This window comes from Scatophagus argus, chromosome 23, assembly GCF_020382885.2.
Source record: "Scatophagus argus isolate fScaArg1 chromosome 23, fScaArg1.pri, whole genome shotgun sequence".
Taxonomy (NCBI): Eukaryota; Metazoa; Chordata; class Actinopteri; family Scatophagidae; genus Scatophagus; species Scatophagus argus.
The window spans coordinates 12,212,342-12,226,587 of NC_058515.1; the positions used below are offsets into that span (position 1 = coordinate 12,212,342).

At 42.6% G+C, this 14,246-nt stretch overlaps 4 protein-coding genes across 5 annotated transcripts; all 4 read left to right on the forward strand.

Moving 5' to 3' along the window:
• Positions 1-372: 372 nt before the first annotated feature.
• myadma (myeloid associated differentiation marker a) lies at positions 373-5,092 on the forward strand. 2 transcript variants are annotated; one of them, XM_046381475.1, is made up of 2 exons: positions 373-526; positions 3,051-5,092. In XM_046381475.1, exon 2 carries the CDS (start codon positions 3,139-3,141, stop codon positions 3,985-3,987), a length of 849 nt encoding a protein of 282 aa, XP_046237431.1. In that variant the 5' UTR covers positions 373-526; positions 3,051-3,138; the 3' UTR covers positions 3,988-5,092. The 2 variants fall into 2 exon arrangements, with proteins under 2 accessions (XP_046237431.1, XP_046237432.1); XM_046381476.1 differs by lacking the exon at positions 373-526 and adding an exon at positions 575-749.
• Positions 5,093-5,222: 130 nt separating this feature from the next.
• Positions 5,223-7,323, forward strand: LOC124054934 (GTPase IMAP family member 7-like). The gene is made up of 2 exons (XM_046381477.1): positions 5,223-5,552; positions 6,057-7,323. Exons 1-2 carry the CDS (start codon positions 5,546-5,548, stop codon positions 6,842-6,844), a joined length of 795 nt encoding a protein of 264 aa, XP_046237433.1. The 5' UTR covers positions 5,223-5,545; the 3' UTR covers positions 6,845-7,323.
• An 843-nt stretch (positions 7,324-8,166) lies between these two features.
• LOC124055057 (GTPase IMAP family member 7-like) lies at positions 8,167-10,253 on the forward strand. The gene is made up of 2 exons (XM_046381652.1): positions 8,167-8,471; positions 8,845-10,253. The coding sequence occupies exons 1-2, from the start codon at positions 8,465-8,467 to the stop codon at positions 9,876-9,878; spliced, it is 1,041 nt and encodes a 346-aa protein (XP_046237608.1). The 5' UTR covers positions 8,167-8,464; the 3' UTR covers positions 9,879-10,253.
• A 1,102-nt stretch (positions 10,254-11,355) lies between these two features.
• LOC124054567 (GTPase IMAP family member 7-like) lies at positions 11,356-14,139 on the forward strand. The gene is made up of 2 exons (XM_046380725.1): positions 11,356-11,739; positions 12,211-14,139. The coding sequence occupies exons 1-2, from the start codon at positions 11,733-11,735 to the stop codon at positions 13,191-13,193; spliced, it is 990 nt and encodes a 329-aa protein (XP_046236681.1). The 5' UTR covers positions 11,356-11,732; the 3' UTR covers positions 13,194-14,139.
• The last annotated feature ends 107 nt before the right edge of the window (positions 14,140-14,246 follow it).

The window sequence follows — 14,246 nt, forward strand, 5'->3', positions numbered from 1 at the left end:
ACTGAAGTGTTATCCCTGCTCAGAAGATCATTTTTATTACAACCACAGCGTAATGAACGTAAGTTTATGCAAGTTGTATACAACTGTTGTTTGATGCAAACTTCTTGCGTATTGCGGAATAGATGTCCGCTTTTTTACACGTTTTAATTCACAATTACGTGCAAACTCTTTAACTCCTCTAGTTTCATTTCCAGTGAAGTACAAGTAAAGTGGACACACCATAAATAGAATTACCAAATACATAAATTCTACTGGCATTCAGTATCCCAGAGTGATGGAAATTTGGCTCAGACTGCACCAGCATGAATTGCAGACGAGTTGCGATGGCCTGACTCAGACTTGGAGATGGAGTCGACACTTTACCAAATATGGCCTGTGCGGGGCGTGGGATCCACTCCGCGGTGAGGTGTCTGCTGGTGGATATGGACCGGGGGGTGGGGGGATGCGCCGCCGAGTTACGCACGTCACTCCAGGAACTTCAAGCTTCTGTCAAAAACACGCAAGACAACTCCAAGCCTAGAAATCGGTAAGATCAGTCTTCAGACGTGAATTCCTTTCTTTCCTGAGGGTGCTGATGCTGAAGTTAGAAGCCAGCGTTTGTCATGGTCTATTTTTGGAGCGGTGAGAAAGAGCCGATAATGGCAAAGTGCTGGGCGCGGTACGTCCGCTACTTGAGACGGAAAACCTGCTCATCACTCACTTAATAAGACTCTTATTCCGTGTCTGTTTGAGAGAATTCACAGTGAAAGGTAGATTAATCTCGTCTGGTTTCTTTATAATGCTGCTGCGTCTGCTCGCAGCCTCGCGTGTCTTCAGCGAGGATGAAACAGGACGTGTTGAGATTTCATGTGTGTGCAGTAGTTGTTTTTAACAAGTTTCTCTGCTCCAATGTGAGCGATCACCTGTCATATTTAGGCTATAAACACAGATGTACGCTTTCACACGGGTTTGTTTCTTAAGCATGCATGGTCAAAATGTGGTTTTCTGCCAGCAGTGGGGTTACACATACCACATCCACATCTTGCTCAGAATGCTTCACCAGGTGTGGTTTTCTCATTTGAGACATTCAGCAGCACCTCTCTCCATAATGGAGGTGGATGAACAAGCATGAGCAGTATGCATAAAGTCACATAATTCACCACAAGGTAAAAGAAAAGGGATTATCATCAACTGTGTTCTGTGTTGCTAATGCAGCTTCCTGCAGACGTGCCATCAGCTCCTCAGAGCTGCTTCCTGTATGACTTTCGTTACATCTAACAGGAAGTGTGGCATAGGAGTTAATGGCTAAAAGACTAATTAGGTTAGCAGTTTTCAGGGTGTGCTCTGGCAGAATGCATGAGCGATTCTCCATCCCTGGGCCTGTGGAGAATCAGCAAGTTGTTAGGCTTTCGGTTAAAGTAAAAGGTGAAAAGCTGTACATTCTGACCTGTAATGACACCCGAGTGTTACCAAGGTCATTTGTCAAACAGAAATGCAATTTAAATTGTATGAATGTCGTGCGTTTTGATCAACCCCTGTGAGAAATGTTACACTATATAGACAAAAGTATTGGGACAAACCTCTTTATTATTGAATTGAGGTGTGGTATGGGAGTGTTTCTCAGGGTTTGTGCTCGGCCCCTGACTTCCAGCGAAGGGAAATCTTAATGCTTCAGCACACCAAGACATTTTGGACAATGCTATGCTTCCAACTTTGTGACAACAGTTTGTTGAAGGCCCTTTTCTATTCCAGCATGACTGTGCCCCAGTGCACAAAGCAAAGCTCCATAAAGACATGGTTGGATGAGTTTGGTGTGGAAGAACTTGACTGGCCCACACAGAGTCCTGACCTCAACCCCATCCAACACCTTTGGGATGAACTGGAACGGAGATTGCGAGCCAGGCCTTTTGGTCCAACATCAGTGTGTGACCTCACAAATGCTCTACTGCATGAATGGGCACAAATTCCTACAAAGAAAACCCCAAATCTTGTTTCAAGCCTTCCCAGAAGTGTGGAAGCTGTTATAGCTGCAAAGCTTCATGCTGCTGGTCTAATGGTCAGGTGTCCCAATACTTTTGTCCATACAGTGTACACTGCTACATTTGAATATATTCTATGAAGGGCAGTCTGGGGCAGTCGTGGATCAGCGGTTAGGGTGTCGGACCCGTAACCGGTGGATCGCTGGTTCGATTCCCCGTCCCGGTGTCCATGGCTGAGGTACCCTTGAGCAAGGTACCTAACCCCCACTGCTCCCCGGGCGCTGCACGCGGTCGCCCACTGCCCCGGGTTTGCTGTGTGTGTGCACGTCACTTGGGTGGGTTAAATGCAGAGAACAAAGATATGTCACTTTCCTATGAAAACAAACATTACTGGCAGCGCATGTAAGAAAAAGCAACCTCCTCCTCTCAAAGTGTGTGGTCTGGAAATTGTGATGCGGCATATGCAGCACGTGTAATGCTGTGATTTTGATCTCACTGAGATGACCTGATTAAATAAAGTTAACATACTGCGTGCATATAGGGTCTAGACTAGGGTTGACTTGAATCTGAACCTGAAATAAAAATCAGCACAGTTTGAACACTAGAGGGCACTGATATCAAACTGTTTACATCCTGGAGTTTGATGTTCTTTCATTTTAGACTGAAGGGACTTTCCAGCTCCTTCAGGTTTAAGCAGGAAAACCCTCATTTCCTGTGAACTCACACTGCACAGGTCGCTGCTTGAACGACCAACCAGTGTTCCTCACACATTCCTCAGTTTTTCCACAGCTGTGGTGAGAGCCCAGACATGCCAGTCAGGAATTAACAACTCATGAATCATTAAATTAGCAGCTCTGATATTGCAGCTTTTCGATATTTGTTTGTCATTTACACAATACATTTGGCTGTGGTTAGGCTATAGGCAAACATACAAAAACAGCAATTGCACATTTTGACCGTAAATAAGACTGCAATTATGACTGGACAGGCAGCATTTACAAGCAGAAAGCTTTGCATCTCTGTGTTTTCAAAAACCACACCGTCATCTCTTTTCCCCAATTTATTCTGATTGTTTTTGTTATCTTTCTGCAGAATATAGGACAAACATCAAAGACTCATCTTAACCCACGCTGCACTACACAAGCCACATTCTTCTCTGGATTGGTTGTGATATCCCATCATGCCGCTGATCGTGCTGCCCACCTCCCAGGTGCTGTGGCTGCGTGTTGCTGCCCTGCTGTTCACCTGCGTGGCCTTCAGTGTCGCAGCACACGGAGCCCATCTGCTCCATGGAGGAATGGCTGACTGGTGCATCTTCTGCTGGGCGTTCAGCTTCGCCTGCACGCTGCTGGTCCTGCTGGTGGAGCTGTTCAACCTCCAGGGTCGAGCCCCAGTGTCCTGGTCCAATTTCCCCATCACCGTCGCCTGCTACGCCGCCCTGCTCTGCCTTTCTGCCTCAGTCATCTTCCCACTTTATTTCATCAAGGACCAGCATATGTATGGAGACGCTCGCAGCTATCGCATCGCCTCCACCGTCTTCTCCTGCTTTGCAACGGTGGCCTACATGGGGGAGGTGAGCCTGTCCAAAGCGAGGCCAGGAGAGGTGACAGGTTACATGGCTACGGCTTCAGGCCTGCTGAAGGTGTGCCAGACCTTTGTGGCCTGTATTATCTTCATCCTGGTCAGTGACCCTGTGTCATACGACCGCCATCCAGCGCTCAAGTGGTGTATGGCCGTGTACTGCATCTGCTTCATCCTCTCCATGGCTGTGGTGGTGCTGTGTGTGGGCGAGTGCACCGGCTGTCTCCCCATCCCCTTCTCCAAGTTCCTGTCAGTGTACGGCCTCCTGGCGGACATCATGTACTTGAGCGCGACCATCCTCTGGCCTGTTTTCCAGTTTGACGAACGCTACCAGCAGAGAGGAAATAATTCAAAAGTGATCGCTGCGGCGGTGTTCACCGCTCTCAACTTCCTGCTTTACCTCGCCGACCTGGCCTATACTGCCAGACTTGTGTTTGTCAACGCTTGAGAAGAGAGGGGGACACACTGAGTGATGGAGAACAGAAATAAAGAATGTAAGAGCTTGACTGGCTTTGCAGAAGAGAGTAGCTGACATTGAATTTCTGATAAAAAAAAATCACATTACTCTTCCTTTTTTGCTGTCTAATTGTAAAGTGCTGTAAAAACTCACTTGCATTGTGTATGTTTATATCTACAGTGACAGTATTTAACCTCTGATGTGAATTGGTCTGTGATAAATGTGTGTAATGTGAATGATCCAAAAGTGGGATTTTAAGTGATGGTGCGACGAAAAAACAAAGTCAGCTTGTGATGCTGTTAAAATAAAGTGAAGTCAACACACTGGAGCACAGGTGAACAGCAGGCCTATCAGTATGGGCACATTTGAAAGAAAGAATTTAAGCAAATAAAATTTTATAACGCTGATTAAAAGACAAGTGCAGCATGTCTTTGTTGCTCGTCATCTGGTGTGGGTGGAGTTCAGGTTACCTAAAGGAGCACCATATTTGCAGATAAGAGGGCGGATGTTATGAATGAGGTTTTAATGAACAGTGATGTTGTTGTTTAAACTCATATCACTGCTTTATGCAGAGAATGTCCAGGCAGAGCCGCTTAACTCAACTTCAAACTTTATTGTCAGTATATTTTTACATGCAGCGAAATTCTTCTTTAACTCATTACTAATTGAACACACACATGCAACGTGCAGTGAGACACACAGGAGCAGTGGGCTGCCATGGCAGGCGCCCAGGGAGCAGCTGGGGGTTAGGTGCCTTGCTCAAGGGCATGTCAGTCTCTTCCTGCTGCAGCATTTTCCTGAGTATCTGAGTTGCATCTTTCTGTACTTCTGAGTCATAAAAAGCAGAATTTGTTTCACTCAGTACTGATGCAAAATGACAGCAGCTTGGGAATGAAACTGAAGTGGTTTGGGTCCAGTGATTCTTTGGGAGGGGGTGCTGTTCAGTCCTTTGACTGGGGGTGAGGTCAGTGTGGAGGGACTCTAAGGGCAAGGAGGCAGTTGAAGGGTGCGGTCCCTGTAGCATCAGAGCTACGTATGTTCCAGCTGTGGAACGGTTCAAAAGAAGAATGACAGAATCAGATAAAGGAGGGAAAACTTAAAAGCATACCAAACTCGATTCGATAAAAGCATTACTAATGGAGGTTCTGGCTTCCTGGAGGGAGTGGTACCGGCGACTCTCCAGTCACAAGCTGCTTCTCCAACATCAGGCCACGACTGCTTCTCGGTGATGCTATCAAACCAGGAGGTGATGCTGCCTGTCCGGACGCTCCATAAGGGCTCGTTTATTTGGTCGACAGGTGTCTCCAACAACATTGTGCTGCCAGGAAACGGCACGAGGAGCTTAGGGAAAACACTTTGCAAACTGTTGAAGAGTTACAGCAGAGAGCTGGAATGTGGACTGTGATGTTTTCATTCCAAAAAGAAGAAAGACGTTTTTGATCTTTTCTTGATCTTTTTGACAGAGTCACTTTTTTGGCAACAGAGCCGCTGATGATTATCAATCCATGCACTTATATAAAAATAGAAGTGCATTTCTGCTTTTGAAAACATGGCCTGTAAGTAAGGATTATTTATTCTCATTCTACCCTCACTTAAAAGTAATAGGTGACGTCTGTTATTTTTAAATTATTCATAATATCTTAAATAACAGTGAGTGATCCACAACACAGAATAATCATTTCAGTTTAAACATGTTTTGCAGATTTATGCAGTTGTATTAGTTTCAAACTGAAATGCTTGTTCACAGTTTTGCAGAAAACCACTTGCACAGAGTCTACTGTTGTTACCATGACAGATGTTTAAAATGGTAAAACAGCAGTATGTTTATCATTAATAGAATGACTTTTGATGTCCAAAGATGTAGTCAAAGATGTAAGCCTAATCTGAACACTTGCAGCCTCTCTGCAGAGGCCAATTGTCTGTGCTTTTCAAGGTTTCAACAAAATATTGTGATCTGAGTTTCACTACTATAGACTGGGTTTTAGACACTGTCTATTTACTGCAGCTGAAGAGACAAACCGGAACAATATCACTGACACAGTGTTGTTAATGTCTTCTAGTGTCAACAAGAAGGATTGTGGTCATGGGAAAAACTGGAGCTGGGAAGAGCAGCCTCATCAACACCATATTTAGAGACACTGTGTTCAAAATAAACCATACAGCTGAGTCCGGAACAAATGAATGTCAAGCAGAAACCAGACCACTCAATGGAAGAAGCATCACTGTGATCGACACTCCTGGGTTTTTTGACACAAAGAGGTCTGAGGAGGAGCTGAAGGCTGAGGTAGTGAGGTGTATCACAGAGTGCTCACCTGGTCCTCACGCTTTTCTCATTGTGCTGAAGGTGGAGAAATTCACTGAGCAGGAGCAGGACATTGTCACTAAAATGTGTCAATATTTCTCTGAAGAAGCTTTCAGATATACCACAGTCCTCTTCACTCATGGTGACCAGCTCTGTGAAGGGCAGAAGATTGAGGAGTTTGTCAGCCACAGTGAGGGCCTGAGTGATCTGGTGAAGAAGTGTGGAGGTCGCTGTCACGTCATGGATAATAAATACTGGAAGAACAACCAACAGGGTGAATACAGGAGCAACCAGTTCCAGGTGGCAGAGCTGCTCAAGACAATAGAGAAGATGACTGAGTCGAATAAAGGAAGGTGCTATACTAATGAGATGCTACAGAAATGGGAGAAGCAAATACGAGAAGAGGAAGATCATATAAAGCAGTCGTCTCCAAACATGTCACAGGAAGCAATCAGAGAGCAGGCTAAAAGCAGTGTTTGGATGAGTTGGTTGGCAGCAGGCATCACTGCAGCAACACTGTTGGGGCTTTTCCTTGGTAGGAGATGAGTGACAGGAGATCGAACAGCAGCATCAATACTGCGAGCAGCAAAAGGAGCGTTTTCATAGGAGACAGAAAGGCAGCAGAAGCCTAACAGTTAATGGGGTCTGCAGCAACAGCTTCTGAACATCAGATGGTTTTAAGCTGCCTGTCACACTCAAGCACACTTTTTGTTCAGTAAAAAGTTTCAAGTAAATTGTGCTGTCCATCCTGATCAGACCAAAGTACATGTTGGACATGCAAGACATCGTCTTTTTGTTGAAGGCTTCAACATGTGAGAGCACTGTATGTTCAGCTTGTGTGCACACCACATATTAGTTACTTTTCTTTATGTATCATCTCACCTGGACATGTCATTTAAATAAAAGTCTTTGTGTTTTCTTTTCTGTTTGGTTCCTCCATAACTTTAAGGTAACTTTGGATTCTGTTTTGTGGGTGTATTTTCTGCTGTGGTATTAATTATTCAACAATAAATCAGTGAATTCTTCATGTGTTTCCAAGTGGCTTTTCTTCAAATAATCATCAACAATCATCCCACTTCACTTTGTTTAGCCTGCAGACGTTAGTTCAGCTGAACAAAGGGTGAACACTGAGCCCAGCAGTGCTCGAGTGGTGGTTTGATCTGCTGCTGCCATTGACAACCAGACCAGGAAACTGGACAAATGGGTGCACTGGATGACTGGATGGTTTGTACAAGTGTATTTCCCTATTTAGATTTAACATGTGTTAACAGGTCTGAAGCATTCAGTCATTCTCAACATCCTCATCAGACCAGATTGACCCAAAGTTTCTTTTTTTGAGAAATGGAACAAACAGGCTGGACTATTCTGACTTCATCATGTACACTTTAATTTACAAACACACATGAATATGTGGTTTTTGCATACCTACATGCATAATTTTATTAAAGCTGAAATAAAATCCTTTATATATCAACTGTGAAAATCACATGTAAAGGGTTAAATCAGGATGTTAACCCGTGTTAACTGTGCTACATGTTGTGAAAGCAGACCAACTTAATCTGACAACAATCATTTTTGAGGTTTATTTTTCAATATACTTATTTGTTGGGATAAAAAATACTTTCAGTCGTTTTCAGCAAGTGCTAATCACTTTTGTGTTGTATTATAACAGCGGTTCCCAACATGTTTCTGTAAGACCCTCACAGCCCTTCTGATGGACTCAAGCACCCCTTCTTCAAAACCACCAATTCACATCTGAATTTATTTCAAACTGAACGGTCAGTTATTGGTTTGCATTTGTACTGCAACCATATGGAGTGATCACAGAGGGAAGTTCCCACCATTCATCCATGACTTTCATAGACTTCAGTTATTTATCCAATACATTTTCTTTTAGTTGTCTATTTCTGATAGAAACCTGTTCTTATTTGAGCTTAGTATATTGCAGAAGATATATGATACCCGTATCCTGCACTTGCGTGAGAACAGTGCAGCGTGTGTTGATCATTCCAGCCGTTTGCAGCCAGCAAACAAGTCAGACGGGTGTAAATAAAAAAACAAAGCCAGTTGTGAGTCAGAACAAGAGAGCAAGAGGAAAGACTCGCAGCAGAAACGTCTTGTCGGTCTGCATAATTTCTTTAAATACAGATTTCGACTTTCGACAGCATGAACGGTAAGTTACTGTACACATTTTATATTTCAGACCTTAAATTCAGTGTCTAGTCAGCTTTAAAACAGGGACTGTGCAAATATAGAGAATGTCTACTCAGCATTCGCAATGCTGTCTTTACTTTTTTACACATTTGAGCTGATTGATGTTTACCATAATTATGCCATCAATTATGAAGCATGCAACATGGAGTAAAGCATGGCCTCTGCTGCTTCTGACTGTTAACTGACATTTTTGTGCTGTTATTAGCCTTATTTCACTGTGTAATAATTATTCTAGTGGAACAAATCACAGGTTAAATCACCTTCCAAATCAAGATAACCACTATGAGTGAAACATACTGATTCACTGATACAAAGTTTTTATTCTCTTCCAGTGTTAAACACAACAAGGATTGTCCTCCTAGGGAAAACTGGAGTTGGAAAGAGCAGCCTGGCTAACAACATATTTGGAGAGGCCAAATTCCAAATACACCATTTCAATGACTTCACGATGCATTGTTCTCTGGCAGAGACTGCATCAGTCAATGGAAGAAGCCTCACTTTGATCGACACTCCTGGTTTCTTTGACCCGGGCAGGTCTGAGGAGGACATGAAGCCCGAGTTCTTGAGGTGTATCACAGAGTGCTCACCTGGTCCTCACGCTTTTCTCATCGTGCTGAAGGTGGAGAAATTCACTGAGCAGGAGCAGGCTGTCATCACACAAATGTGTGAATATTTCTCTGAGAATGCTCTGAGATATGCTGTGGTTGTCTTCACTCATGGTGACCAGCTCCCTGAAGGGCAGAAGATTGAGGAGTTTGTCAGTCACAGTGAGGGCCTGAGTGATCTGGTGAAGCAGTGTGGAGGTCGCTGCCACGTCGTGGATAATAAATACTGGAAGAACAACCAACAGGGTGAATACAGGAGCAACCAGTTCCAGGTGGCAGAGCTGCTCAAGACAATAGAGAAGATGACTGAGGCAAATGAAGGAAGGTACTATACTAATGAGATGCTACAGAAATGTGAGAAACAAATACAAGAAGAGGAAGATCGCATAAAGCAGTCGTCTCCAAACATGTCACAGGAAGCAATCAGAGAGCAGGCTAAAAGAAACGTCTTTAAGAAGCAGGTGGACAAAGCACCTCGGACATGGATTAGAGGCTTAGTCATAGTTGGGTTACTTACGGCTGTCTTAGCTGTGCTGATTAATTTAAAATGTGCAAAGCTACCTAAAGAAGTACAAAATGACAAAGGACCAATAGCTAAAGCAGTGGAAGTGGCAGCTGAAGGTACAGTGGAGCGAGCCAGTACAGTAGAACAGGTAGCAGAGGTGTTGATCACACCAGTGAAAGTCGTACTGAAGACATCTGAAGCTGTAATTAACAAACTCAATGCTTTGTCTGAAAGAATGTACAATCTGTTTGAATGAACCCTGAGAAGAAAGAGATTTAAAAGCAACCCAGCAGACTTCGTGAGGGATGCTGACATATAAATTCTCTCATGTGAAACCACTTATAAACTTAAAACTAAACTTAAAACTGTTTTCCTGCCAAGTGTAGAGTTAACCTCTGTGATTTTTAGTGCTGAATCAACAAAAAGTAAACTTTGAGTTTCTGAAGTATAATTAGAAGTTTGAGGTGTCCAGCTGTTTTGGAACTGGACTCCCATGACAGACTAAAAGTCAGCTCTATGGAGGTGAAATACTAAATTGCTGGTGTTCCTTTAACGGTGATTGTTTTCTATTTCTCTTAATGTGTCACTTTGTTATGAATGAACGGCACAATAAAACAGCTGCTTGCTCACATGTTAGTTGTTTCTTTTTTCACGTTCACGTATGCTGCAGGATAAAGATGAGGACACGATTTTCTTAACTTAACTTTTAAATTCAACTCTTCTTACTTGTGACTGTCTGTGTCGCCAAGGCCTGATATAACTTCTTCCTCTGAGCCATAGACTTTCACTGTTCACAAACACTGGCGTAAGGAATTCTGCATTTACAGGAGAGAAATAATCTGGCTCCAGGCCACAGCTACAACACTGAGGCTTTATTTTTCAGACTGGTTATTTGTACATTTGATTCCTATCAGTTCATTCAGAAACTCGTTCAGCTTGTTCTACCTCTCTCATAGTCAAAACACTTCACCCAATAAAAGGTTATCCTCATTCTTTGGCACAAAATATATATAGACTAAGTGTTCAGTTCATTATGTTAGACATTCTTTTCACCTAAACCTAAAGGAAACTGTGCTTTTCACTGTCCACTTTTAAATGTAACCTGCACTGAGTTTTCAATCAGATTTGGTGGAACTTGCAGCAGTGAAGCAGTGAATGTAGCTCGTTTGTGGAGGATTCATATCATCTCTTGCTGCTTGCTGTCAGCTGTTATGTGTGCACTTTGTTCTGTAATTTCCTGTTTAGCAGCATTCGTAAAAACTGTCATCGCTGTCAGAATCAGAATCAGAATTCCTTTATTTATCCCCGAGGGGAAATTCTTTTTGCACTAGCAGTTCTCCTGACCAAGAAAGAAAAGTGAAAGATATAAAAATAGGATAAACACTTTTTACAATTGAAGTTTGATGGCAACAGACAGGAATGATTTCCTGTGTCGCTCTGTGGTGCATCGTGTCAGAGTCTGCTGCTGAACAAGCTCCTGTAGCTGATCAGCACATTGTGGACGGCTGAGAGGGAAAGTCCAGTATAGTCCTTATTTTGGACAGCATCCTATTCTCAGACACCACTGTCAGAGAGTCCAGTTCCTCTCCCACAACATGGTGGCCTTCTTAATGATTCTATTGAGTCTGTTAGTGTCCCTCACCCTCAGGCAGCTGCCCCAGCAGGCAACAGCATGTGTGATGGCACTGGACACCACCGACTCATAGAACATCCTCAGCATCGTCCTGCAGATGTTGAAGGACCTCAGCCGCTTCAGAAAGTAGAGGCGGCTCTGGCCCTTTCTGTAGACAGTGTCCACGTTCTTGCACCAGTCCAGTTTGTGGTCCAAGTTCACCCCCAAGTACTTGAACAGGTCACATTTCTGAGCTGATTATGTGTAAATAATTAATTATTGGTTATTTTTATGTGTGATATGTTTTCTTGTACTGTATTAGTACAATGAAGATGTGTAGCAGGGACTGAAACAGACGGTGAATGTGACACCTGTTTCATGTGACACCCCTCCCATTGTTTAGGTAAAAACTTAACCCAGCAGGAAATGTAAGTACAGTACAGTCAACAGACAGCAAGGATTATTCCGGGGACTAAAGCGATTCTTTCTTACAAAAACATGGACGGTGAGTTGAGTTTAATTACAAATAGCTCCAGTCTTGCACTGAAAATGCAAATAAAGTAGAAGTTTGTGAAATATTAAGGGTGCTTTGACTGATCAGCCACTGATTGTTATTGGCTGATATCTGATAGAAATAATTTGACAGGTGGATTCTTTAAACGCAGGTGAGAAGAACTGATCACATAAACGCGAGAATCAGTTTCTCTATGAGCAGCTGAAACGCCACAGCAGAACCCAGGGCAGCATCCTGTAGTCCTCAAGAGAATCATTTTAGCTCGTCAGGCTGCAGAAAATGTGTTTGGGCTGAACAGACATCATTTATCAAACAAACTGACCACAGGGATTGTTGACTGGACTTTGCAAATATGTTGCCCTGGTTCAACTAAGAGGACTCAGGAAATCTGCACTGAAATCGGCAGGAGGAGAGTTTGTTAGTTAGCTGTGTACTTATACAAAACTCATTATTGTCTTCCAGTGCCGACTTCAAGAAGGATTGTTCTGCTGGGAAAAACTGGAGCTGGAAAAAGCAGCCTGGCTAACAACATATTTGGAGAGAATTTATTCACCACAAACAATTCTCCCAACTCTGAAGCCAGCAAATGTCAAGCAGAAACCAGATCACTCAATGGAAGAAGTCTCACTTTGACTGACACTCCTGGGTTTTTTGACACAAAGAGGTCTGAGGAGGAGCTGATGGCTGACATCTTGAGGTGTATCACAGAGTGCTCACCTGGTCCTCACGCTTTTCTCATCGTGCTGAAGGTGGAGAAATTCACTGACCAGGAGCAGGACATTGTCACTAAAATGTGTCAATATTTCTCTGAAGAAGCTTTCAGATATACCACAGTCCTCTTCACTCATGGTGACCAGCTCTGTGAAGGGCAGAAGATTGAGGAGTTTGTCAGCCACAGTGAGGGCCTGAGTGATCTGGTGAAGAAGTGTGGAGGTCGCTGCCACGTCGTGGATAATAAATACTGGAAGAACAACCAACAGGGTGAATACAGGAGCAACCAGTTCCAGGTGGCAGAGCTGCTCAAGACAATAGAAAAAATGACTGAGGCAAATAAAGGAAGGTGCTATACTAATGAGATGCTACAAGACGTGAAAAGAGAAATACAAGAAGAGGAAGAACGTATGAGATCAGCAAACATGTCGACAGGAAACATGTCATTGGAAGAGATTAATTCTAAAGCTAAAAACAATGTTTTTGGGAGGTTATTGATCAGATTATCAGGTATTGCAGTCGGTGCCTTGTTAGGAGTTTTCCTTGGTGTGATTTCAGCAAGATCAAGTAAAAGAGAGGACTTGTTATTGGCTGCTCAAAGCAGTGGAGTGGAGGGCCTTATGGCAGGGTTTAAAGCAGCTGGAGGAGCAGAAAGTCCAGGCAAAGCCATGGAGATGGCAGCAACGGCCGTCTTGAGCCAATGTGGACTTTTACCACATCAAAACAACAACTAAAGCTTCTGTAGTAAAAATATGGGAGGTGGTGGTTGATATTTTTTCCATATAAATCATGTTAAAACTAATGGGCGAAACAATAGGGGACTTGTTTTATGTATGGGTGAGGCATTCAAGTTATTGTTGGAAACCAGGATGTGGTGAAGTCCTGTTAAATGTGAGTATCAGTGTGATTAACTAATAAGCTGACACCTGACCGATGATCAATGGTGACCTGCTCTTAAATTAAAGTATAACTCAAAAAAAAAAAGTAATTATAGTTCAACTAGGGGGACGTGGAAGACTTTATTCATTCTGAATTAAAATATCAATGGACTGTCATGAGATTTTTATTTGTGAGATGGAAGTGACTAATAATTTGAAATGACCTACAACTATTTCTCTGAGATGCTGAATAACTGGGTTGTTTGTCATCAGCTGATTCTTTATTGAATAGTTTTTGCATTTTGTTTTGGGTGATTCAACAGCAGCTGTGTGTTTGTCAGTCTCAGCTTTGTTCTTCCAGCTGTAACTGTGAACGTTAAGACTTTATTAGCCCCTGAGCTTTGGAGTTGAGTTAGACAGTAGATGCTATTTTATGTTTATGTTTATTTTTATATTATTACTCTTATATTTTTTTGTTCTGTAACTCTTATTCTATTCTGTTTTTGTATCCTGCTCTTGTAATGCTGCAATTTCCCCTTTGTAGGACAAATAAAGGTTTTCTTATCTTATATTATATTTTCAGTAACTCCTGAGCTCAATCAAAATCAGATCAGCTCTGTCTGGGAAAGATGAAGAACACTTCTAATGATTTTTTGTTTTATCTTTACGATTTTTTTTTTTTTTTAATTGTAATTAAAGGCATGGCTTTTGTCAGAACGTGTATGTTCATTTGAAAAAACTGCTGTGTGCTTGTGTTTTCCAGTATTTGTTGTGTTGGACTACAATAAAATTTAAAAAGTCATTTCATGTTTTAAACATTTCCATGACTGGTTTGAGTTAAAATCAAAATTTTTAGGATTTGCAAAGATTGCAGGCTGTTCTTTCAAATTCTGTGTAAGAGAGAAAAAT